General features: G+C 65.3%; 3 protein-coding genes across 6 annotated transcripts; 1 reads left to right on the top strand and 2 right to left on the bottom strand.

Moving 5' to 3' along the window:
• Nucleotides 1–128: 128 nt before the first annotated feature.
• GGA3 (golgi associated, gamma adaptin ear containing, ARF binding protein 3) lies at nt 129–15655 on the bottom strand. Of its 4 annotated transcripts, none has more exons than XR_016224074.1 (17): nt 15518–15655; nt 7455–7539; nt 7288–7363; nt 6160–6258; nt 5259–5382; nt 4914–5017; nt 4747–4827; nt 4377–4514; nt 3991–4072; nt 3794–3910; nt 3310–3555; nt 2907–2977; nt 2345–2664; nt 2054–2235; nt 1733–1902; nt 1494–1604; nt 129–1380 (listed from the first exon to the last, which is right to left on the bottom strand). XR_016224074.1 is itself a non-coding variant. In XM_002722943.6 (17 exons), the coding sequence occupies exons 1-17, from the start codon at nt 15555–15557 to the stop codon at nt 1270–1272; spliced, it is 2136 nt and encodes a 711-aa protein (XP_002722989.3). In that variant the 5' UTR covers nt 15558–15655; the 3' UTR covers nt 129–1269. The 4 variants fall into 4 exon arrangements, 1 of the variants encoding a protein (XP_002722989.3); XR_016224075.1 differs by having other exon boundaries at nt 1733–1837; XR_011383357.2 differs by having other exon boundaries at nt 1733–1837; nt 2366–2664.
• A 178-nt stretch (nt 15656–15833) lies between these two features.
• MRPS7 (mitochondrial ribosomal protein S7) lies at nt 15834–18324 on the top strand. The gene is made up of 5 exons (XM_002722942.6): nt 15834–15938; nt 16363–16554; nt 16639–16702; nt 17212–17379; nt 17795–18324. The coding sequence occupies exons 1-5, from the start codon at nt 15856–15858 to the stop codon at nt 18014–18016; spliced, it is 729 nt and encodes a 242-aa protein (XP_002722988.1). The 5' UTR covers nt 15834–15855; the 3' UTR covers nt 18017–18324.
• MIF4GD (MIF4G domain containing) lies at nt 18230–22278 on the bottom strand. Its single transcript, XM_008250967.5, is given in 7 exon segments — nt 18230–19004; nt 19446–19538; nt 19629–19697; nt 19700–19786; nt 19923–20032; nt 21268–21379; nt 22147–22278. Coding segments are annotated over 6 exon segments (675 nt in total). The 5' UTR covers nt 21356–21379; nt 22147–22278; the 3' UTR covers nt 18230–18776.
• Nucleotides 22279–22668: the final 390 nt, after the last annotated feature.

Below are 22668 nucleotides of genomic sequence, written 5' to 3'. Positions count from 1 at the left end.
AAAAAGCAGTGGCGAAGAACGTCTGCCTTTGGAGGAGACACCGATGACAGCGTAGGCTGTCGTCTGTATTAGGACGTACACGTGGTGGCTACCCCGCCCTGCTTGGCCTGATGGGCGCCGGATGCGGATTCCAGGGAGGGTGGGGATGCTTTTATTGCACATGCAGCAGGGCTGACCTGTCCAGTACACGAAGCAGTGATTCACCAGTGGGGTGACACTCGTGAACAATTTAATGTCCGCTTCCGCGTGGATCTGGGTGCTCCCAGGGCTGCGGCCAGTCTCTGGGAAGCTGTGCTCGGGCAGCAGTGACACCTGCTTGCTGAAGCCGGCGAGGGGGCGCGGCAGGGGTCAGGGAGGGGGGCTCCTCACCCAGGAGGGCCTTTCCCGAGCCGCCACAGCAGCTGGGGGTTCTGTGTCCTCTCTCCTGGCCAGACGGCACTGAGGTGGCGAGCACGAGTGACCCTGCCCTCAGGAGCCCGAGCACGGTCAGTCTCGGGGCCGTGCAATGCGACCTGAGGTCTCCTGTGTCCAACCCTGGGCGCCACGGCACATGCCACTGGTGGGATGAGGGGAGGCCAAAGCAGACGCAGGTGGGAACCGTTCTCCCCTGAGAGGCTTCGCGGGGAGGGGAGCAGTTTAGTTCATGCCAAGCAAGAGGTAGTGAGTAGGATGGCCCGTGCCCGCGCAGGAGGCACGCTTCCCACACAATCGAGTTCCTGTTTCTGGGGGAGGGGTGACACCTCTAGGCTGTCCCGACACCATGTTCTCCACTACACTGGCTCTGGGTTCTGCTGTGATGTCCGTGGGACACAGCCGGCCACCACCACCAGGGACACGGTGCACGGCGCGCCACCTGGTGGCTGTCCCTGGATGCTGCTGCCCACAGGAGACCGGCCTGGAAGTCACACAGCTCCCCCTCCCAGGAGGGGGGCAGGGGAACCTGCCTGCAGGGAAGTGCCTTCACAGTCTGACCTTTGAGACCCTCCCTGGGACGGCGGGGAGGGCCGTGAAAAGGGGGAAACCTGCTCCAAACCCAGGACAGCCGTGCCCGCCCTCACGTGTATGGCCACTTCGAGTCACACAGGTAGATAAAACAGGTCCTTTAGGAGCCCCAGGAGGACAGATCAGCAGCAGCTTGGCTCCCAGCAGTGGCCCAGGGCCCCTGGTCGCGGCGACAAGCTGTCCCCAGGGTGAGCAGAGCCCAGACCAGGCCCTCCCGTCCTGGGCAGCCCGCCTGGCTTCCAAGTGGAGAAGCAGCGTCCTCTGTGGTCACAGGTTCCCCCACTGCTCCACAGGAGGGAACTGGTCGACCTCGCCCACCTCCGTGCTCAGCTGTTCCCCGAGGGTGAACATCAGCCTGTAGCGAAGCCGCACCTTCTCCTGGGACAGAGGGCACGGGTGAGCTCTCTCCCAGGGGAAGGCTTCTCCTCCGACAGTCCTGGTCCGTGGAACCCCACCCGCACTCTGCCTGACCTGGGGCGTCCCCTGCCCACCTTGAGAGGGTTGGCCAGCAGCATGACCTGGGTGATGGCTGCAGGGGGCTGGACGGGGCTGAAGGGGGAGAGCTCTGTTCCAGAGGGCGGCTGCAGCTTCACTTTCATCGACTGGGGAGTGAGAAAAGCTGGTGAGGGGAGCTGGCAGGTGCCCGCTGGAACCAGGTCGCTCCCAGTGGACACACTGCCACCTGCTGGCCGGAGGGTCTCACTGCAGGGGGTTCAGTAGAGCGGGGTACCTTGGGCACGGCAGCCTGCAGGACGATGCTCTTGACCGGCAGGGGAGCTGTGTTCAGCATGGACACCACCACCACCAGCACGTCAGGCCGTCCAGGGGGGCATTCCTTGGCAAAGTGGAAGAGGATGCGGAAGCCATTTTTATCATAGGCTGTCACGGGAAGGGCACTGCCTGCAAGAGGGCACGCGGGTGTGAAGGAAGAGCTGCAGGTGCCAGGCAGGGAGGGGCCACACCGGCCCCCGCAGACGGCTCGGTCTGCCAACCTCCACAGGAGCGCCTGCACACCCCCCACTCCCTCCCCGGCTCGAGCCCCAGCACCTACTAGGCTTGATGGATTCCAGGGGCACATGGACGCTGGCCAGGGAGAGCTCGGGCACTTTCACAGGGCTGCCTGGCCCCGTGGAGAAAGGCGGGAGCGGCCTGGCTGGAGTGCTGGTGGGGACCGGAGCGGGGGCAGCAGCCTTGGAGGGAAAGCAGGAACTGGGTTTCACCAGGCCCGAGGTCCTGGGAGACAAAGGGCAAGGAGGTGAGAGCAGCCGCGGCCTCACCACACGGGCCGTCCAGCCTGGCCTCTGGTTCTGCTGTAAGCAGACCCGACCTTCAGCACCCCCACCTCTTCTCCCATTCATTTTACACTTTGGCCTCCTCCAACAGCTGATCGAGGGCATCCAGGTGGTGCAGGGCGCTGTCCCGGGGAGCTACGCCTTGGTACTCGGGGGCTTGGGGCTCAGCCTTTAGAGCCAAAGCTGGGTCCAGTCCAGTAGCGAATAAGAAGGAGCCTGCGCTGGGGGTAGGAGCGCGGGCCGGGACCACAGGAGCTGGGAAGGGAGAGCTGGCGGTGGGGACCGAGGGCTGGAGCAGCGGCCCCTCGGGGGAGCAGCAGGCGCCAGTGGCCGGCCGAGGGCTGAAGAAGTCCAGGTCGCACCGTTCACTCTGTGGGCAAGGGAAAAGGGCTGGAGGGCCAGCGGCAGGGGCCCAGCTCCCCTCCCCAGCCCTGCCAGTCCTCCAGCGCCAAGGCCAGAGAGGCCCCTGGGGCCACCACGTTCCCAGTCAAGGAGGTGCTGGAGGGCGGAGCCAGCACAGCCTCTGGCTGACTGCAGCAGGGACGGGTTGGGAGGAGGACGCCGGGCGTGGGGGTGCTCGAGCCCTCAGGGAGGTCCCTGTGGCTTCCCTACCTGGAACAGGTGCCACTGGCTTCTCCCAGCTGACTCTCTGGGAGGCACACTGGGCGCTGGGTCAGCGAGGCCTGAGGACAGAAGGAAGTGCTGCCAGAGGCGGCTCTGGGTTCGGGCGGCCCCAGACCTCATCTGGCTAAGGAAGGGTCACGTGACCCCACCGGGTAAAGGCGTGGAGAGGCGTCCAGGCAGCCACCGGAAGGGACAGGATCGCTTTCAGTCATCACTGGAGGGTCAGAGGGTCAGGGGGTCCCCAGGAGAGGCAGCAGAGCATCACAGTCCATGGCCTGAGAAGACTGCCCTGTGGCCTTCAGGGACACTGACTGTGACTGCCCCTGCCCCGCCTCCCACCCCCGAGCCCCGCGGGCAGCTCTGGCCTGTGCCGGGATCCAGAGGGACCTACCCAGGCAGAGCAGCTCCTCGTCCAGCAACGAGAGGGCATTGCTGGTGCTGCTGGGCCCCGAGGGGGCCTCGGCATGGCTGGAGGAGCGGCTCCGCAGGGGCGCCGAGGTCTGGGGGGGCGGAGGGAGGACGGGGATATCCAAGGAGGGCGGGGCAGGTGCCAGGGCTGGTGCTGGGGAGGCACTGTTTGGTGTCTCCAACTCAGCGAGGTCGATGAGTGTGCCTTGGTTGCTGGAGAGGCTGTTTCCTGACGAGGCAAGGGTGGGAGGACAGGCAGGAATGACCGGTCAGACCTGGAGGCGGAAGCTAGGGCTCCAACTGCGGGCCTGAGCCAGGGCACGCTAAGGGCAGGCAGGACATGCGCACTGTGTCTCCTGGGCTCAAGCTGGCGGAGAGCCCTCAGGCCCCGCAGGAATGCACACGGACCCCCGCACCTACAGCTCTCGGCAGGGAGTGGGGGCTCAGGACGGGAGCCGGACAGGTACCTTCGCTGTCAGGCAGGGTTGAGACGGCCACCTCCCCGTTGATGGCCTGTCCCTCCATAACTCTTTTGTAAGAGCTGATGACGCGGGAGAGGTTGTCACTGGCCTGCAGGATGTCGCCTAGAGTGGACGAGAGAGACTCCTGACTCCCGGCTGTGACGACAGAACTCCTAGTCCTGCCGACTCTGCTTCCCACTCACCCAGGCTGTTGTCGTTGTCCTCTGTCTCGCTGGCCAGTTTAAACAACGTGCGCCTCTTGTTCTCACACCGATCGAACAGCTCCTGGAAGAGACCAGACGTCCACATCCCAGAGGCCCGCGGCCGTCACCGGGTCGGTGCTCACGCCCAGCAAGCGAGGGGCGTCCCCAGGTGCCAGGGTCAGTCACTGCCAGCGCTGGGACCACAGCACAGGCCCGGTGCCAGCTGCTAGCACACCATGTCCCCAAGGCATCGGCACAGCCGCAAGGGCCTCCGGGCTGGCTTGGCCACCGCGTCAGGGGCCTGGGGAAGCTCCGACGGACGGCCCGAGGCCGTCAGGACAGTTGGCGGGGAGTGCGGGGGCGGGCGGGGCCCGGCCGGGGCCGACCTTCATGAGCTCCCGGTCGCCGTCCGAGGAGTCCTCGTGGCTGTAGTGCAGCAGCATCTCCTGCAGCAGCTTCACGTTGTTGCTCACCTCCTCCAGGGCGTGCAGGCGCTCCGTGGCCTTCCGCACCCGCGCCTCGTCCTGCGCACGGAGACCCAGAGCGCGCTCAGGGGGCCGCCTCCCTGCCCCCTGATGGGCCCGAGGCCTCGCCAGCTGCTTCCTGGGGCCACAGGCCTCAAGCCTAACGCAGTTAGCAGCCCCAGCCCCCCACTGCACGCCCGGGAGCTCGGTCCCTCCAGGTGAGGGCTGGCGGCAGGAGAACGAGGCGGGCCTCACGTCTGGGGGACTGTCCCCGGGCCCCGGGCGCACTCACTTCCTTCACCATGGACTTGATGAGCTTGTTGGCCTCTTGCAGGTCATCTGGATTTTTGCTTCTCAGTAGCTTGGCTAAGAGCTGGAAGAGGGAGATTAAAGGTGAAGACAGGTAGCACCCTCCCCCTCCGGAGGCCAAGGAAACCCCCACCCCAGCACGTACTGTACCTTCGACTTCTCCTCATCATCAAAAACAGGGTTTCTGGGACGAGGTGGTGGGGAGGGGATCAGCGTCCTGTCCACGGGGACGGGCGGGTCGCACTGCACGATGCCTGAAAGGGGGTGCGGGGGGCACAGTGCGCTCAGGCTTGGGCACCGGTCACCCCTCCTCAGGCCAGAGGGCCACGTCCGTGACAGCCTGCAGCTGGGAGCCGGGGAGGAGCTCGCCGCCCATCACCCCGCCGACGTGCCAGCTGGCTCTGCCCCGAGGACAAACGCTGTTCCGTGCAGGAAGAGGAAGGGAGGCACTCGGGGGCCCAGCACCCCCTGGGCAGCCGAGGCGAGGACACGTACCCTGCCTCTTCAGCATCTGGTAGGCATCCTTGACCTTGGCCTCCTCCGGCAGGGCCAGCGTCCAGCTGTACAGCAGCTCGACGACCTTGGTCTTCACTTTCTCAGACACCCTGTCCCCCAGGTACTGAGAGGCAGAAGGGAATGGGAGAACCTGGTAACCGCAGTTGGGAGGCCCAGAGAACCGCCTGGTCTCCTCCCGGCAATGACGTAGCTGCCCACAAGCCTACTCAAAGCCAGCAGGGCCGGGGTGCAGAGCCCAGCGCCCCGTATCGGAGCCCCGGCTGGAGTCCCAGCCACGGAGCCCCCGAGCCAGCTCCCTCCGAACGTGCTCAGGAGGCAGCAGAGGGCGGCACAGGTTCTCGGGTTCCTGCCCACCACACAGGGACCCAGACGGAGGGCCTGAGCCAGTGGGTGGGAGATGTCTCTCTCTCACTCTGCCTTGCAAGTAGATGAAAATAAATAACGTTAGAAAACCCCAGCAGGTGTCGCGGCACACGAGACAGGTGGCATGGCTGCAGCCACCGGATAGTCTGCTACCAGGAGGGGCCGGGACGCGGCCACTGTTTCTGTGCACGGCTTGGCCGAAGCGTTCAGAACGCTTGCTTCAAGTGGGTGCCCTGAGCGCACAACAGGAGGTGGTCCCCGCTACAGTGCCAGGAGCCCGAGGTCCCTCGCTCTGCCAGCCCCCCCTGGGCCTGCACCCAGCCTCTGCGGTGTCACCTCTCACATTCAGGCTGGGGGCCCACCAGAGAAGGCTGCCTGGTCCTGTGGCCTGTTTGGTCAGCCTGTTCCCTCCAGGGCCTAGCTCTGCAAGGACAGGGCACAGGGTCTCAGCTGCATGGACAGGAGAGCGAGCAGGACAGGAGACAGGAGACCCACCCGGGTCCCGCTGCTGACTGACCTTTGGGGAGACGACTTTGATTAACTCATTCAGAAAACGGAACTTCCCCACTTCGTTATGGAATCTCCTCCCACAGTTCTTCATGCACGCCTCCAGTACCTGCGGCCACAGAGGGGCTCCGTGAGGGCTGGCTCTGGGCCGGGACCGGACCGGACAGCAGCGAGCGGGTGCTCCTGGGGAGGGAGCGGGGCGAGCCGGGCCTCCGCCAGCACAGCGCAGCGCGACTCACTCACCCCCCGCAGCCCAACCCCGCGCGGAGGACAAATGGCCACAGCTGGGCGCGCTGGGTACGCTGCGTGGTGTCTCCCTCAAGGACTGTGCGTGCATCTTGTACACAGGAAACAGGCCCGGGGCAGGGCCCACACGCCCCGACTGGCGCGACACTGTTCCTCCTCCTGCCCTTCGTTTACTTCCCCACCTCCTGTCCTTCGTTTACTTCCCCACCTCCTGTCCTGTGCCTTGAGCACCTGCACAGCTTGGGGGGTGCACCTCCCAAAGCCCCCCTGCGGCTCCCGGGTGCTAAGGCAGGGTCACGGCCGGGGGCTGACAGCACCCCTGCCTTCATGTGCCAGGGGCCAGCAGCACCCTGCCCTCTGCCCTCTGGCAAGACAGATACCTGCAGCGCCAGCCCAATGTCCCGAGACAGAAGTCAGCGCTGGGAATCGCTGCTTCAAGGCCTTGGCTTCGCAGCGGCCACGACAGAGGGTCCTGGCAGCACTCAGCTCTGCTCTCGTCTTCCCGGGCCCAGAGGGAGTGAGGGGAGCACCGGGACCCTCAGCTCAGCTGCTCTCTGGCTTGGGGGAACCAGAGGCCCCCGGGCAGCACGCACATCCCGAGTGGAACCCCCTCCCTCTGGCCCCGCCGCAGCCAGCACAGCTCTGCTGGCGTCTCTCGGAGACCAAGCCGCTGCCCTGCGCTCCAACCCTCAGCAGCACCCTGCCCGTGGGCTCACGTGGCCCTGCGGCACACGCGGTGGACTGGCCAGCTGAACGTGTTCTAGACGTACGTGGTCTGTCCAGGCCTTTCTGATGTCTGGGCCTGAGTACTACCGAGAGCCCACGGAGGCACGAGGAAGGGCCCGGGCAGGCGAAGACGCATGGATCTCATCTCTGGAGGGCGCGGACCTACCGTCAGGGCCTGGACCGCCTCCCATTCCTGCGGAGACTGGATCTTGTGGGCAAGCAGTCGGACGGCGATCTGTGGCCTGGGGGACAAGCAGACCCAGTGTTAGTACCCGGATGCTGGGCCTCTTGGCATGCCAGTGGCCATCTTTCACCTCACCAGCCAGCTCTCACCCTTCAAGCTCTTTGTTGATCTGATCACAGAAGCCAATGATGTATTCCCAGTCCTCCTGGCGGTTGGAAGGATTGGTGGCTTTATCTTAGGACAGAACAAAGAGGTCAAGTGTTACGGAAGCAAGGAGGACGAAACGCAAAGTTTTAGCCACAATTTCTAGGCAAAGTTTTAGTTTGCTTCCAGAGGCCAGTGTTGGAGCGCAGCGGGTAAAGCCACCTCCTGTGACGCGGGCTTCGCATGTGGGTGCCGGTCTGCGTCCCAGCTGCTCTACTACCGACCCAGCTCCGTCAGCGGCCTGGGAGAGCAGTGCAAGATGGCCCGAGTGCTCTGGCCCCTGACACCATGTGGGCATCCCAGATGCAGCTGCTGGCTTGGGCCTGGCCAAGGCCTAGCTGTTGCGGCCACCTGGGGAGTGAGCCAGAGGACAGAAGATCGACCTCTCTCTCTCTGTAACTCTTACTTTCAAATTAAAAAAAAAAAAAATCCTAATTTCTTCTCTAACTCAAGGCAAATACAAACACTGCTTCCTGTCCAGTTTTGTGAAAGTTACAGCTGAAAATGAAACATTCTCAGCCACATGGAACTTGATCAGGATCAATGGGAAAACACAGACACAGGTGACAGGTTCACTCACAAACCACCTAACGATGCTTTAGGCAAAGACGGAAGGCACATACAACAGAGGTCCCGTCCCCTAAGAGTCTACGGCCGGGGTCAGCGCTGTGGCGTAGCGGGTAAAGCCCCAGCCTGCAGTGCTGGCATCCCATATGGGCGCCAGTTCAAGTCCCGGCTGCTCCACTTCCGACGCAGCTCTCTGCTGTGGCCTGGGAAAGCAGTGGACGATGGTCCAAGGCCTTGGGCCCCTGCACCCACGTGGGAGACCCGGAAGAAGCTCCTGGCTCCTGGCTTCAGCCTGGCTCAGCTCTGGCCATTGCGGCCATCTGGGGAGTGGACAGTGGATGGAAGACCACTCGCTCGTGCTCTCTCTCTGCCTCTCTGTAACTCTGCCTTTCAAATAAAGAAATAAATATTTAAAAATAAAGAGTCTACGGCCGAGGGATGCTGAAGCAGTCCTGGGCGTGAGTCCACTCCAGGATGTCAGCTGCCTGGCCTCACGTTTCTCAGACACACCGCTGTTGTTTGGCTATGACTGTATGCACACAGAAACACCCAAGTAGGGACAGCAGGAACCCAGGGACAGCCTAGGCCCAGTGCTGTGGTGCGAAGGGTTAAGCTGCTGCTTGTGACACCGGCATCCCATAATGAGTTCCCATATGAGCACTGGTTCTAGTCCCCGCTGCTCCACTTATTTATTTGAAAGTCAGAGTTAGAAAGAGAAAGAGGGGAGAGAGATCTGCCATCTGCTGGTTCATTCCCCAGATGGCTGCAAACAGCTAAGGCTGGGCCGGGCCAAAGCCAGGAGCCAGGAGCCTCTTCTGGGTCTCCCACGTGGGGAGCAGGGGCACAAACACTTGAGCCATCCTCCATTGCTTTTCCCAGACCATTAGCAGGGAACTGATGGGAGGTGGAGCAGCCAGGCCTCAAGCCGGCACCCATGTGGGACGCTGGTGTTGTAGGCGGCGGCTTCACCCGCTGTGCCACACTCCTGACGCAGTGGAAGACGCCCCAGTGTTTGGGCCTCTGCACCCACGTGGGAGACCAAACGGGATCAGGCTCAGCCTTGGTGGCCGCAGGTGCTTGGTGAGTGAGCCAGCAGACGAAGTTCTCTCTCAAGTGAGCAAATCTTTAAAAAACAAAGTGTCAGGCAGCATCCTGGTGCAGCAGGGGAAGCTGCTGTCTGGGTCACTGGCACAGCGTGAGCGTCGGTTTGAGTCCTGGCTGCTCCACTTCCAGTGCACTCCCTGTTTACGCAGCTGGAAAAGCAGTGAAGGAGTGAACAGTGGACAGCCTCTCGGTCTCTACCTCTGTCTTCCAAATAATGAAATCTGTTAAAGTATTTCCTAGACAAACTGGAGTCAGGCTGGACATTAGGGGACTTTTTCTGCCCAGGGCCAGCTGGATATTTATAACATCACTGCGGGCCATACAGATCAATCAACTTAAAAATCAGCCTGCTATAGCCTCACTGAATTTTGAGTCCCACATGCGGCTACCTTGGTGGGGCCAGACCAAACCAGTCTGCAAGACTTCCGATGGCCCCTGGGCCAAAGGTTCCTCATCAGCAGGATATACAAAAAACACACAAACTCACACATGCTCTACAAAGAGATTTTTCAGGACGCAACTTTCCTGGTGCGTTAACGCCTGTGAAGGTGCAGCACGGCTCATCACTGCAGGCCTCAGCTGTGCAGACCCTTCAGGCCATCCGGGCTGTCCGTCTCACCCTGGACTGCAAAACAGGACCCTGGCTTCCCTGGCTTCGTACCAGCACCACGCTTTGTTCTGTTCTGAGAGGCAGACAGAGCCCCCACTGCTGGCTCACTCCCAGCGCCCGCAGTGGGTAGCTGGTCTACGGCTGGGTGAGGGGAAACTCGGTCCAAGCCTCCCACTTGGGTGGCAAGAACCCGATCAGCGGAGCCATCACTACGACCTCCTGGGGTCTGCATCGGCAGAAGCTGGAGCCAGGAGCCAGAGAGCGAACCCAGGCACTCCAATAGGAGTCTCGGGAGTCTCTCACCCGCTACGCGACACCGGCCCAGAGACACGGGAGGCTAAACGCCCCTTCCCGTGGCCTCAAGTTCAGACGGCCTCCACAGTCAAGTGAGAGGCAAACGCTGGGAAGGTATCAGAGGGTCACCGAAGGCTTACAACCCAGGTGCTCGGGGTCGGTACCGCAGCGTAGCAGCTGAAGCCACTGCCCGTGGTGCTGGCATCCCATGTGGGTACCAGTTCGGGTCCCGGCTGCTCCACTTCTGACCCAGCTTCTGCTAATGCACCTGGGAGAGCAGTGGAAGATGGCCCAAATCCTTGGGCCCCTGCACCCACGTGGGAGACCCGGAAGAAGCTCCTGGCTCCTGGCTCCGGATCGGCCCAGCTCCGGCTGTTGCGGCCATCTGAGGATGGAAGAGTTCTTCCTCTAACTCTGCCTTTCAAATGAATGAATAAAGCTTTTTTACAAAAGAAAGAAGTCCAGGTGCTAACAGTTCTCTGAGGCGTGGTTCGGGGCCTCCTCCGCTGCCCAGCACCTGTGCTTTCAGAGGGTGGCCCAGCCGAGGGCTGCGCCGCGCGGGCCCGTCTGGTTGGGGTCGCAGTCCACCTCCTGCAGAGAACGCTCGGGCTGTTTGCTAAATGTCCTGCCTGAGCTTGGGAAGACAGCAAAGCTGCAGATGCACATCCTCTGAAACACTCACGCGCCTGACTCCCACACAGGCTAGGAGCAGATGACAGAGCCCCCGCTGACCAGGCGCACTGTTACAAGCTCCTGGGTTCTGGTTCTCACGACCACCGGTGTTTTCCTAACTTGAAAAAACACTAGCTGGCCAGGGTCGTGGCACAGTGGGTTAAGCCGCTGCTCGCAATGCGGCCATCCCACGGTTCGAGCCCTGGCCCCTATGCTTAGCTCCCGCCTGGGAGGCAGCAGAGGGCCCCACCTCCCTTGTGGGGACCCTGACAGAGCTCCTGACTCCTGGCTGCAGCCTGGCCCAGGCCCAGCTCTTGCAGCGTCTGGGGCGTGACCCAGGGGTGGAAGATCTCCCCCTGCCCCTCCCTTCTCTGTTGCTCTCTGCCTTCAGAGAATGTGGTCCAAATGAACCAGAAAGAAACCAGCTGAGCGCCCAGACCTAACTGGGCCCGCAGTGCCTCTGCTGGAACAGGGCTCCGGGGCTCCGAGCAGAACCCGCCCCGCGGCACAGGGAGGCGCTAGGGGCCCGTGGGAGCCGCGACCCGGGCGGGGCTGCGCCTGCCTGGCTGCAAAGGGGCTGCTTCTGAGGGGTTAGGGTCCTGGTGAGAGGAAGGTGTGTGTCCCATCCTGAAGGAGAATTAGCAAGCGCCCTGAGCAGGGAGATTCCTGCAGCGGGGAGGCCATTCGGAAAGCAACGCCCGGCAACCCCGCCGGCAGCGCCGCGCGAGCTCCCGGCTCCCCCTCCCGCCGGTGTTGGCGCCTCCACAGCCGAGCCCCATCGTGAGATACTGAACGCTTTCACGGGACGCCGGCACGCTGCAGGCCACACAGGAGGGTCTGAGGAGCCTGACCGCCCCGGCGCATCCTGAGAACAGCGCCCGTACTCCCCCACGGGACAGGCAACGGGGACACTCGCCCGCCGCCCGCCAGGCGCTTCTGCTTCCAGAAAACCCCCGCCTCCTTTCCTCTGTGGCAGCTCCCCTGGAATCTCGCTTCCCCCCCCCCCAGTCCCCGGGAGCCCCGCGCACACAGCAGAGCCCTGCCTCGCTCCACTCCCGCCGGTCTCCTGCGCTCTGCGGCCGGCTCCCCGCCCCGCCGGGGGCTGGAAGGAGCCTCGGGGGCCGCCGGCTCTCTCCGAGCCCGCCACCCTCCTTCAGCGGGGCCACAGGCGATGCGGCGCAGACCCCGCCCCCTCGGGGCTCCGCTCCGACTCCGGGCTCCAGCCTCCCTCTGGTCCTGTGCTTCCAGACCTCCTGCTCGCGTTTTCTGCTCAATTCCTCTCCAGGGGAGCCCAAAATGGCAGGCAGGGACAGGAACGGCACCGACGCCCCCGTTCTGACAGGCAGGTGACTCAGAAAGCGAGCAGACCCGAGGACGGGCTGCAAAGGGAGCCGAGGGCCCCCGCCCGTCTCTGCGCACACGCAGGCCAGACCCCGCAGGGGCCGCGGCAAAGCACAAGCAGAGAGACCGTGCGGGAGGCTGACAGTGAGGAAGCGTGACGTGGCGCAGAAGTGAGTCAAAGAGCGAGCTCCACTCCTTCCCGACTTCCCGCTCTAGCAGGAGCCGCTCCAAGAGCAGGCGTCGGGCCTAGTGGTTCGTCTTGACGTAGCAGGGGAAGCCGCCACCTGCCACACCAGCATCCCTGTGGGCGCTGGTTCTTTTCCCGGCTGCTCCACTTCCCATGCAGCGCTATGCTAACGGCCTGGGAAAAGCAGAAGATGGCACCCACGTGGGACACCTGGAGGAAGCTCCTGGCTTGTCTGACCCAGCCCGGGCCATTACAGTCGCCTGCGGAGTGAACCAGCAGATGGGAGACCCATCTCTTCAATGATTAAAAAAAAAAAAGACGTCCGAGTCCCACACTGGACTGCCCGAGTCTGACACTGACTCTGGTCCCAGCTGCCCGCTAGCACACACCCGGTGAACCTGCTTCCTCACCACCACTGTGGGAGGCTGGACTGAGCTCCTGACCCTGGCTGCAGCGGAGGGAGAGCCAGAGAGACCTTCATCTACCGGTTGACTCCCCAAACGGCCACGACAGGCAGGCTGAAGCAGGAGGGGCACAGGGTCTCCCACGTGGGTGGCGGGGCCCAAGCAGCTGGGCCATCACCTGTGGCTTTCCCAGGCGCGGCAGCAAGGCCTCAAAGGCACCCAGCGACAGAGGCGGCCCGAGCACCGGCCCCACCTGACTTCTGAGCGCTCCCGCACCCCAGCCCCAGCCCCAGGCTGTAAAGGACCCCTTTTCTCCTGACCCACCCCCACCAGTCCTGAAGCCCTCGCCGTGCGCCCACTTGCGTCCCGAGCTCTACTCTAAGCCGCCCCCCTAAAACACGCGCCCTCCTGATGGGAGGGAGGGCCACCGTCCTGCAGCCGCGATCCCAGCTTGGCCGGCCGCCGCCTCTGCTGCTGTCTGGTCCCCGCCGCAGCGCCAACCAGGCTTCCTTGGGCAGCTTCCCCAGCCTCTGAGGCCGCTTCCTCCAGAGCCCTCTCCCGCCCCTGGTCTCCCTCCCTGAGGAAAGGATCCGCCATCTCCGCACTTCCCCTGCCTGCACCCGAGGGAAGGCAGCCGACCCCTCCCGGAGCAGGTGCTTGTCACACTGACGGACAGACGGAGGGCGGGCTTAGAGGGCTGAGGTCATCAGGAGGCGCCGCAGGGAGAGGCATCTGAGGCATTTAGCTCAGCAAGGGGAGAAGGGCTCCTGGGAAGGGGCGGGGCGTGGGGGCGTGCGTGGGGGCCAGCACTGGGCCTGAGGAGCAAGTGCCCAAGTGCCCGGCTAGGAGCAGAATGCAGAACTGATCGCGCTGGCCCTGGGCCAAGGGGAAGCTGCTGCAATAACCCGGGCGAGCAGGGGAAGCGAGGCCCCAGGCAGCGGTACACTGTTACCACGGTTCCCGGTTCCCGGGAGCGCCGAGGGCGGGGCTGGAAGCAACCCCAACACAGAACCCCAACACAGCTGGGGACAACACTCCGCAGGCCGGTCTCACCTGTAGCCCCTACAGCTACCATGGACACTGCCTCACACTGAGCTGAGGGCTCCTGCCTCAGAACAAGACCCCACCTACCCACTACACCCTGCATGTAACCCATCTACACCCTGCATGTAACTCAACTACCCCCCACCCTGCATGTAACCCATCTACCCCCACCCTGCATGTAACTCATCTACCCCCCACCCTGCATGTAACTCATCTACCCCCCACCCTGCATGTAACTCATCTACCCCCACCCTGCATGTAACTCATCTACCCCCCACCCTGCATGTAACTCATCTACCCACTACACCCTGCATGTAACCCATCTACCCCCACCCTGCATGTAACCCATCTACCCCCCACCCTGCATGTAACTCATCTACCCCTGCACCCTGCATGTAACCCATCTACACCCTGCATGTAACTCATCTACCCCCACCCTGCATGTAACCCATCTACCCCCCACCCTGCATGTAACTCATCTACCCCCACCCTGCATGTAACTCATCTACCCCTGCACCCTGCATGTAACCCATCTACCCCCCACCCTGCATGTAACTCATCTACCCCGACCCTGCATGTAACTCCACCCACCGGCTACACTCCGCCCATCAGCACCTGCGAACTCAGCTAACCCCACCGTGGTTACATCCAGGTGGGTGGGTTCCCCGCAACGGCTGGGGCTGTGCCAGGCTGAAGCCAGGAGGGGAACTCACTCTGGGTCTTCCACCCCGCAGGGACCCCCACCCCCGAAAACCATCACCTGCTGCCTCCCGGGGCGCGCACCGGCACGAAGCAGCAATCCGGGGCCGAGCCAACACAAACCCACGCGCCTCAGGACAGACGGGGCCAAGAGGCACCTTTCCCAGGGCACCAAAGGCGCCCTCGCAAACGAACCTAAAGAAGCGAGCCGCGCGAGCAGCTCCGGGCCTCGGCGGCCGCGCGCACCTGCGGGTTTCGCGTGTCTTCCGACCGGTCTCTCCCTTTCTGCTGCTGCAAGCCTGGGTCAACCTCCCGAGGAGGGAGGGCTTCCGTTACGGAAGATCGGGCCATCGGAGAAAGCGGCGTGGGCTCCAAGGACCCAGACGACCCCACACACGGCAGCACTCAGCCCACCTCCCGTCTGCTGCTGCCCCAGAGGCCGCCACGGGCTCCAGCCCACCGCCCCAGCTCCCTCCTGGCGGTTCCTGCAGCGCCGCGGGGCCCACGGCTCCAGGCCGCCTCAGCCGCACCCATCTCCTTGCAGCGTCGGTGCGGGGGCGGCCAGGGGTCCCCAACACCAATTCGGCCGTGCTGCAGCCACTCTGGGAGAAAGGCCTCTGGCAGCGCTCTCTCTGCAAAAAGCAAAACTCTCGTCCCTTCAAGCACTCGGCCCGGGCGAAGGGGTCACCTCCGAGGAGCACACGGTCACAGCCCGGAGGCTGCAGCACTCGCCACTCCGCGAAGCTTCAGGCCCAAGCCGGAGGGGGACCCGGGGGACCCGGAGCCCAGGCCCGGCGCGGCCCCACCGCCCGCTCCCAAAGCGCCATGCACGGAGGACCCGGCTGTCGCTCTGCTCGAAGCCGCGGCCCGGCAGCCGCGCGCGGGAGCGGGAGGACTCGCCGCAGCCCAGGCAGTGCGGGGCGGCCGGGCGGGGAGGGGCGTGATCGCGGGATGCTCGCGGCGGGATGGCGGCCAGGCGCGAGCTGCCAGGCGGCGCCGCCGCGGGGCCAGGGGAGGGGTCGCGGGATGAGGACAGGGGCGGCTCGGCGGCTCGAGGACAGGGCCCAGGCGGCCGCGGGTACTCACTCAGCCAAGACTCCAAGCTCTCTCCTTCCGCCTCCGCCATATTGCAGGCGCCCGGGGCGGCCCCGCCGCCCTAAGTCTCGCGAGAGGCCGCGCGAGCCGCGCGGGGCGGGGCCTGCATGGGGGCCTGAGAGGCGCGAGCGGCGACCCCGGCGGCAGTGCCGGGCCGCCGCTGATTTCGAGAGGACGAGTTTCCTGGTGGCCCCTCTCTTTGGACGCCGCAGTGAGAGACTAGCGTGTGACAGGGAGATGTAGAGCCCTGCGGGGTGCGCAGCTCGTCTCCCGTCGCTCGCTCAGGCGCGCCGAGGGCAGGCCCCGCGGGGTCCTCGTGGCCAGCCAAGATGGCCGCCCGCGCCGCGAAGGTTGCGCGTGGGTGGTCGGCCTCGGTGCTGGGCGTGCGGCCGGCCGCCTGCTGGCTTCCAGGGTGAGAGGCTGGCGAGCGCCGCCGGGGTCTTCCCAGTGGGACCTGCGGGGAAGGAAGGGGCCCGGGGAGCGCGCTGCTGTGGCGTCCGCGCCCCCTGCCTGGCTGCGTGGCCTGGAGACTTGGGGACTTGGGGTCGTGCCAGGGGGCCCACCTGCAGATCCGGTCTCCCGGGCTGGAGCTGAGCCCGGGCGGCCTGTGTGCCGGGCGATGGGAGGGGCCGCGGCCTTACCTCGAGCACAGGACGGGGAGGCGACTTCCCCGGGCTGCGTGAGAGAACGCCCCCTACCCCTCGGGGAACAGGCCCAGAGGTGGCGGCGGTGCAGGTGCAGCCAGCGGCGGGGTGGCGGCCATCCTATTGTTAAGTCAGGCTGGGCCGTTTGTGGGGTCAGCTTTGGTCGGCCCTGCCCTCTTGTGCCCCTCCCAGGCTCACGCAGGTGAGGTGGAGCCGCTATGGCCCGGAGTACAGGGACCCCCGGGTCGAGAAGGAGCATTACCGCAAGCCGGCGGCCGAGCTCACGGAGGAGGAGAGATACGACCGGGAGCTCAGGAAAACGCAGCTCATCAAAGCCGCGCCGGCCACGACCACCGGCTCCGTGTTTGAGGACCCGGTGATCAGGTGGGGGGACCCCGTGGGGTGGGGCCGCCTGGGCAGGGGGCGCGGCGCGGCCTCGGGCGCTAAACTCGCTGTTTCCCCTCGAAGCAAATTCACCAACATGATGATGAAAGGCGGCAACAAGGTGCTGGCCAGGTCCCTCATGACGCAGGTGAGCCGCGTGTGCAGGGACCCCAGGGTGTGCCCCAGGCGGCGCGGCTGCCAGCCAGCGCTCCCCCCGCACGTCTTGGCCCTCTGTGTCCACCCTGCGCTCTCAGGGCGGGGAGGCCCTGACCAACTCTGGGCTTGGAAGCGTGCGGTGGGACCACTGGACGACAGGAGAGGCCAGGGCGCGAGCTGAGCAGGCTGCACCCGGGGTAGGGGCTGCCTGGGCAGAGGTTTCTGTTTTGTTTTTAAAGATGTATTTATTTGAAGGAGAAAGAGAGACGGAAATCACCCACTGGTTCACACCCCAAATGGTCGGAATGACTGGGGCTGGGCCAGGCAGGAGCCAGGAGCTTCTTCCGGGTCTCCCACGTGGGTGCAGGGGCCCAAGGACTTGGACCATCTTCCACTGCTTTCCCAGGCCATTAGCAGAGAGCTGGACAGGAGGTGGGGCGGCCGGGACTCGAACCTGTGCCCGTATGGGATGCCAGCAGACCTTGGCCTCTCCCTTCGCAGACCCTGGAAGCCGTGAAGAGGAAGCAGTTCGAGAAGTACCAGGCCGCCTCCGCAGAGGAGCAGGCCACCATCGAGCGCAACCCCTACGTCATCTTCCACCAGGCTCTCAAGAACTGCGAGCCCGTCATCGGGCTGGTGCCCATCCTCAGAGGCGGCCACTTCTACCAGGTGCGTGGTCAGGACAGGGGGCAGGGCCCGGCGTGCAGAACTCGGGGAGCAGAGCGGGCATAGCCCGTGCGGTTCCCTCTCCTGGCCACGTCCTGCACGTCCTGGGCTAGAGCAGGGGGCGGCACTGTACGCTGTGGGGGCGGGGACACGCTCCTCAGGGTCTGCGTGGCCCTCGGCACGAGCGAGGACGTCCCAGGTGACTCTGGACAGCAGGTCTTGTTTTCAGGACCTGCGGCCCGCGCTGGCTGAGTTGCCACAGCAGACACGTCCTGGCCGGTGATGGTGTCTGCCTGGCGAGAGGCCAGCGCTTGGCGTTGGCTGAAGCCTCGCACCGCCCAGTGCACCGAGGTCACTCGCGGAGGGGCCTCTCGCACGGGAGACTCCGCCCAGCCGCCCCACGTCCCGCCTCACGCAGGTCCCCGTGCCGCTGGCTGAGCGCCGCCGCCGCTTCCTGGCCATGAAGTGGATGATCACCGAGTGCCGCGAGAAGAAGCAGCGGCGGACGCTGATGCCGGAGAAGCTGTCGCACGAGCTGCTGGAGGCCTTCCGCAACCAGGGCCCCGTCATCAGGCGCAAGCAGGAGATGCACAAGATGGCCGAGGCCAACCGCGCCCTGGCGCACTACCGCTGGTGGTAGGGCCCGCCGCCGCCATGGCGGAGGACCCCTGGGCTCAAGGACGCGGTTCCTGAGGGCCAGCCCGGCTCCCGGGCAGGACGCCGCTGCCCGCCAGGCCCCTCGGAGGGCACAACCTGCTCTCCCTGTCCCATCTGGCTCAACCCGGGAAACTCGGGGCCTGGTCCTCTGCACCCCCGGCTCGGAGTGGACTTGGGATGGCACAGAGGCGGCCGCTTTAATATCTGAAAAGGTTTATTAGAAAATTCCCTCCTGAACTGTTGTGGCGTGAGATCCACTACCACCATTCATTAAAACAGATGGAGGAGCTACGCTGTGTGCAAAGTGGTCTGTGTGCAACATGGCGCCTCGTGCTCTGCCTCTGCCCCCGACACCCAAAGCATCATCCCGATGGCTGTGGTTACCCATTTTACAGATGGGGAAACTGAGGCACCGGGGTGGCTGCGGAGCTGTGTTACACAGTGCAGTGCCGGTCAGTATTGCTCGTCTCTGCACGGCGGGGTCAGAGAAGGCGTCTGTGTGGTGGGGGAGGCCTCCTCAGGGCGGGCCACACACAGGTGCAGACGGAAGCGTCTAGAAGCCTGAGCCAGTCCACGGTCCGTGGTGCGGAGCCTACTTGGGCAGCTCTCTATGGTAGTACGTGTGCGGGCGGGGTCAGAGAAGGTGTCCGTGTGGTGGGGGAGGCCTCCTCAGGGCGGGCCACACACAGGTGCAGACGGAAGCGTCTGGAAGCCTGAGCCCAGGCCAGTCGGTGGCAGGCAGCCTAGTCGGGCAGCTCGCTGTAGTAGTACTTGTGCGCGGCGGGGGTCGTCGTCCAGCCGGCCGCCCGGAACTCGATGACCTCCAGCAGCAGCAGCTGGGCCAGCGAGCTGAGGCCGCGGGGCAGCAGGAAGCCGTCCCGGATCAGCACGAAGAGCTCGTCCATGCGCTGCCCGTTCATCTTCTCCAGCTGCTCCCCGACGCGGTGCAGCTGCAGCACCAGGCAGTCCACCTGCAGGGCACGGGCAGCGCTCACCGGGGGCCAGGCCACGCTGTGCCCGAGAGCGCCTTCAAGCTCACACCACCCCACGGGTGCTGGCCACGCCAAAGCCAAGGCCCCGGGCCTCCAGTCCGCAGGCCCGGCTGGGCAAGGGCGAGGTCCAGGCCGCTGCCTCGCCCCTTTCGACCACCCCCGCCCGCAGGGCCTCGGGTTGCTTTCTGAGCCACCTGTGTCCACAGCTGGCCGTGGGGGTCACCGTTCTTTCCTACCGGGGAGGAAGCCACCCAGCCAGTAGCTCTTGGTCCTGGGTAAATTCCAGACTTGGCAGCTTGCCCGTAACTGACAGCCCTTGGGTCCTCCCACCAGGCTCCTGCCCCAGCGGCCTCTGTGGGCAGTGCTCAGGCCCTCAGCCAGACCGCCCACCTCCACACCTTCCGCGCCAGGGCCACCCACCTCCTCCTCCGTGCTCAGACTGTCGGGCTGGGCCAGCCGGAAGAGGCAGTCATAGACGGGGTTCACCAGGGCCATCATGGGCATGTTGTTCACCTGTGGGAGGAGAGGGGGGGCGGAGCAGCGGCTTCAGTGGCCGCGGTGGGGCCTGAGCCTCGGGACGCGGGGTGGCTGCCAGGGCCTCACCCTCAGGTAGTCAAAGATGTTGCAGATGAAGGTGACGTAGCAGACCCAGGCCTGCAGTGAGCGCGCGCGCGCAGCTGCTCCCGGGCCTGGTACTCCTGCTGCAGCCGGTTGAGCAGTCCCCGTCGGAAGACACTCTGGCCTGCTTGTGTACTCTCAGCCTGAGATGGGGGGAGGAGCGTGAGGGAGGGGCGGTGTCGGGGCAACCACCCCTCTGCCCCTCTGTGCTGCTGGCCAGGCCTCCTGCCCCTCCGGGAGCACCTGCCTCGGGGCAGCTCCGTGCCCCCCCGCCCCCACCTGAATGATGGCGTAGCACATGCGTCCTGCTTCCTTGCTGAACACACAGTCCTGCAGAGAGTGGTCCACAATCACGTTGGCCACTCTGTCCAAGTCCACAGCTCCTGGATCTGGGGGTGGAGACAGGAGGGAGTTCGGCACCGCCTCTAAGGACCTGAGCCCCCCACGTGTGCTGGGCAGCTCCAGCCGCGAGTCCTGGTTGCCCAGGAGAGGAAGGACGGTGTGACGGTGTCGTCAGCTGGGACACGCTTTTGCCAGCAGCAGGCTGAGGACGGACACCAGGCAGCGAGTCTCCCACGGCAGCTTCTGGGAAAAGCTCGTGCACACTAACCTGGCGAGAGCAGGCCACGCGGGGCCTCACCGTGGGCTCAGCCGGGCACGTGATGGGCACGCTAACGGCGGGCTGAGTCAAGCTCACGTCCTAGTGTTGGGCAGGAAGGCACGGGGCCAGGCAGGACGCAACCTCTGCCAAGCTGACTGCGCCATCCTCCTGCCCGTCAGGGCGGCAACCGGCCCCTGCTTTCATGGGGACTTAAGTGTAGAGAAAGACTGCCGGGCCGCCTGCAGTGCCCGCATCCTACATGCGCGCCGGCTTCATGAGTCCCGGCGGCTCCACTTCCCACCCAGCTCTCTGCTGCGGCCTGGGAGAGCAGGAAAGACGGGCCAAGCGCTTGGGCCCCTGCACCCGCGTGGGAGACCTGGGGGAAGCTCCTGGCTCCTGGCTTCAGATCGGCGCAGCTCCAGCCACTGTGGCCATCTAGGGTGTGAACCAGCGGATGGGAGGCCTCTCTCTGCCTCTGTCTCTCTGTAACTCTTTCAAATAAATAATTAAAATTTTTTAAATAAAGGAAGAAAGACTTTGCAGGCTGAGGGGTGACTCCACGACTCCTCCTTCGAAACGCCGGCCTCCATGTGGTTTGTCCAGCACAAAGAGCTGCGCCGCCGATTCTAGAAAGCAAAGGACCAGGGCTGGCCGCTCCCTGACCCCCAGGCTCAGCCTGCTCCGTGCTGCCACATGTGCCCTCCTTTTTTAAATTAATTTATTTACTGGAAAGAGTTACAAAGAGAGAGAGAGGTCTTCCATTTGCCGGTCCACTCCCCAGATGGCCACAACGGCCAGAGCTGTGCTGTTTGGAAGCCAGGAGCCAGGAGCTTCTTCCAGGTCTCCCACGCAGGTGCAGGGGCCCAAGCACTTGGGCCATCTTTCCTGCTTTCCCAAGCCACAGCAGAGGGCTGGATCGGAAGTGGAACAGCTGGGACTCGAACCGGCGCCCACATGGGATGCTGGCACTGCAGGCGCTGGCCCCACGGGGCCCCTCCTCTGCAGCGCCTGACCTCAGCTCACCTTTGAGCGCTGTCTTCAGCAGCTGCTGGGTGTCTGCGTCAAAAGACTGGATTTTATACTCCTCTCTCCCCGACTCGCCCATGACCATCCGGGCTGGGAATACTGACAGCACCTGGGAAGAAGGAACAGCGAGGCCTCAGGTGTGCAGGCGGAGCCCTTTGGGGCAGGTGCTCGGGGCAGCCCGAGGCCGAGAGCCCATCGAGCTTGGCTTCGGGGCTCCCGCCAGGCACCTGCTGCTCGGCCCAGGGCACCCCAGGTGTCTGGGATTGGCGAAGTGAAAAGCGAACGCGCCTGCCCTGGGGTCCCAGCAGGAGGCAGGGCTGTTCGCTCCCTTCCCGAGGGAGAGCCGGGTGCGCGCGCGCGCCGAGCCGGGATGCGCGCTGGCGGATCAGATCAGATTTGCTCAAGTGCCCCGCGCGGAAGCTGCCGGCCCAGCTCGGAGCTGGACGACGGACGAGGCTGGGGGCCCCAGGCTGCGGTCCAAGTCCGTCTCCCTCCCCCAGCCCCCGCCTCGGGGTCCTTCTCAGGGCGCAAACCCACCCCTCCAGCTCTCGGGTTGGAGCGGCCTGCGCTCGTAGGCGCCCAGGGCCCGGTGGCGTCTCCCCAGGACGGGCTGGCTACAGCGGCCCCCCGAGAGGCAGCAACCCGGCCCTACCCACTCAGGACTCCCAACTCCCGGGGTCCATCCTGGATCCGTCCCCCTAAAGTGGGAGCGGGACGGCGCGTCCCCGAGAGGTGGCTCCCGCCGGACTGCCTTCTCTCTGGTCCCACGAGGCGACCTTAGGGGCTTCCAGACCTCAGCAGCTTGCCAGGTCCGGGATCCGCTGCCCGGCGGCCGAGCCCGCGGGCGGGAAAGGCTGCGGGGTCGCCGGGACCCACCTGCCGGGCCGGCACCGCGCCCGCGCGCCCGAGGGCCGCCCGGCGGGCATGGTGCGCGCGCCCGGCGTCCCGCGCGCCGCTGAGCTCACTTCCTAGCGCGGCGCGGGGCGGCGCCCGCTCGCCAGCGCCACCTGCCGGCCCCCGGGCCCTGCCCTGCCCTGCCCTCGCCGCCGGCCTGTCCGAGCGAGGGCCGCGCTGGACGCCCGCGACGCTGCCGCCGCCGCCGCCGCCGCCCCCGCCTCACCAGGTGGGCCCCGGCCCCGTCGGCGGACACAGGGGCTCGCGGGCTCTGGGGCCCGCCCGCTCCTCGATCCGCATGCAGCCCCCTCGCCCTGTCCCGCGTCAGGGCGCAGGTGAAGTGGGGCGGACCGGCCAGGCCGCGCCGCGGGGAGGAGCGCGCGGAGGGCGTGGCCGGCCGGCCGGCGGGAGGGGCGGCGGCCCCGCGGCTCCGCCCGCGTCCCCACGCGGAGGCGGCTGGGAGGCCCGCACCTGCTCCCACGAACCCCTCTCCAAGTGCCCACG

This window comes from Oryctolagus cuniculus, chromosome 17 (assembly GCF_051225735.1).
Source record: "Oryctolagus cuniculus isolate XC-2025 breed Fujian yellow rabbit chromosome 17, ASM5122573v1, whole genome shotgun sequence".
NCBI classification, from domain to species: domain Eukaryota; kingdom Metazoa; phylum Chordata; class Mammalia; order Lagomorpha; family Leporidae; genus Oryctolagus; species Oryctolagus cuniculus.
This window is presented reverse-complemented; position numbering and strand designations above follow the sequence as displayed.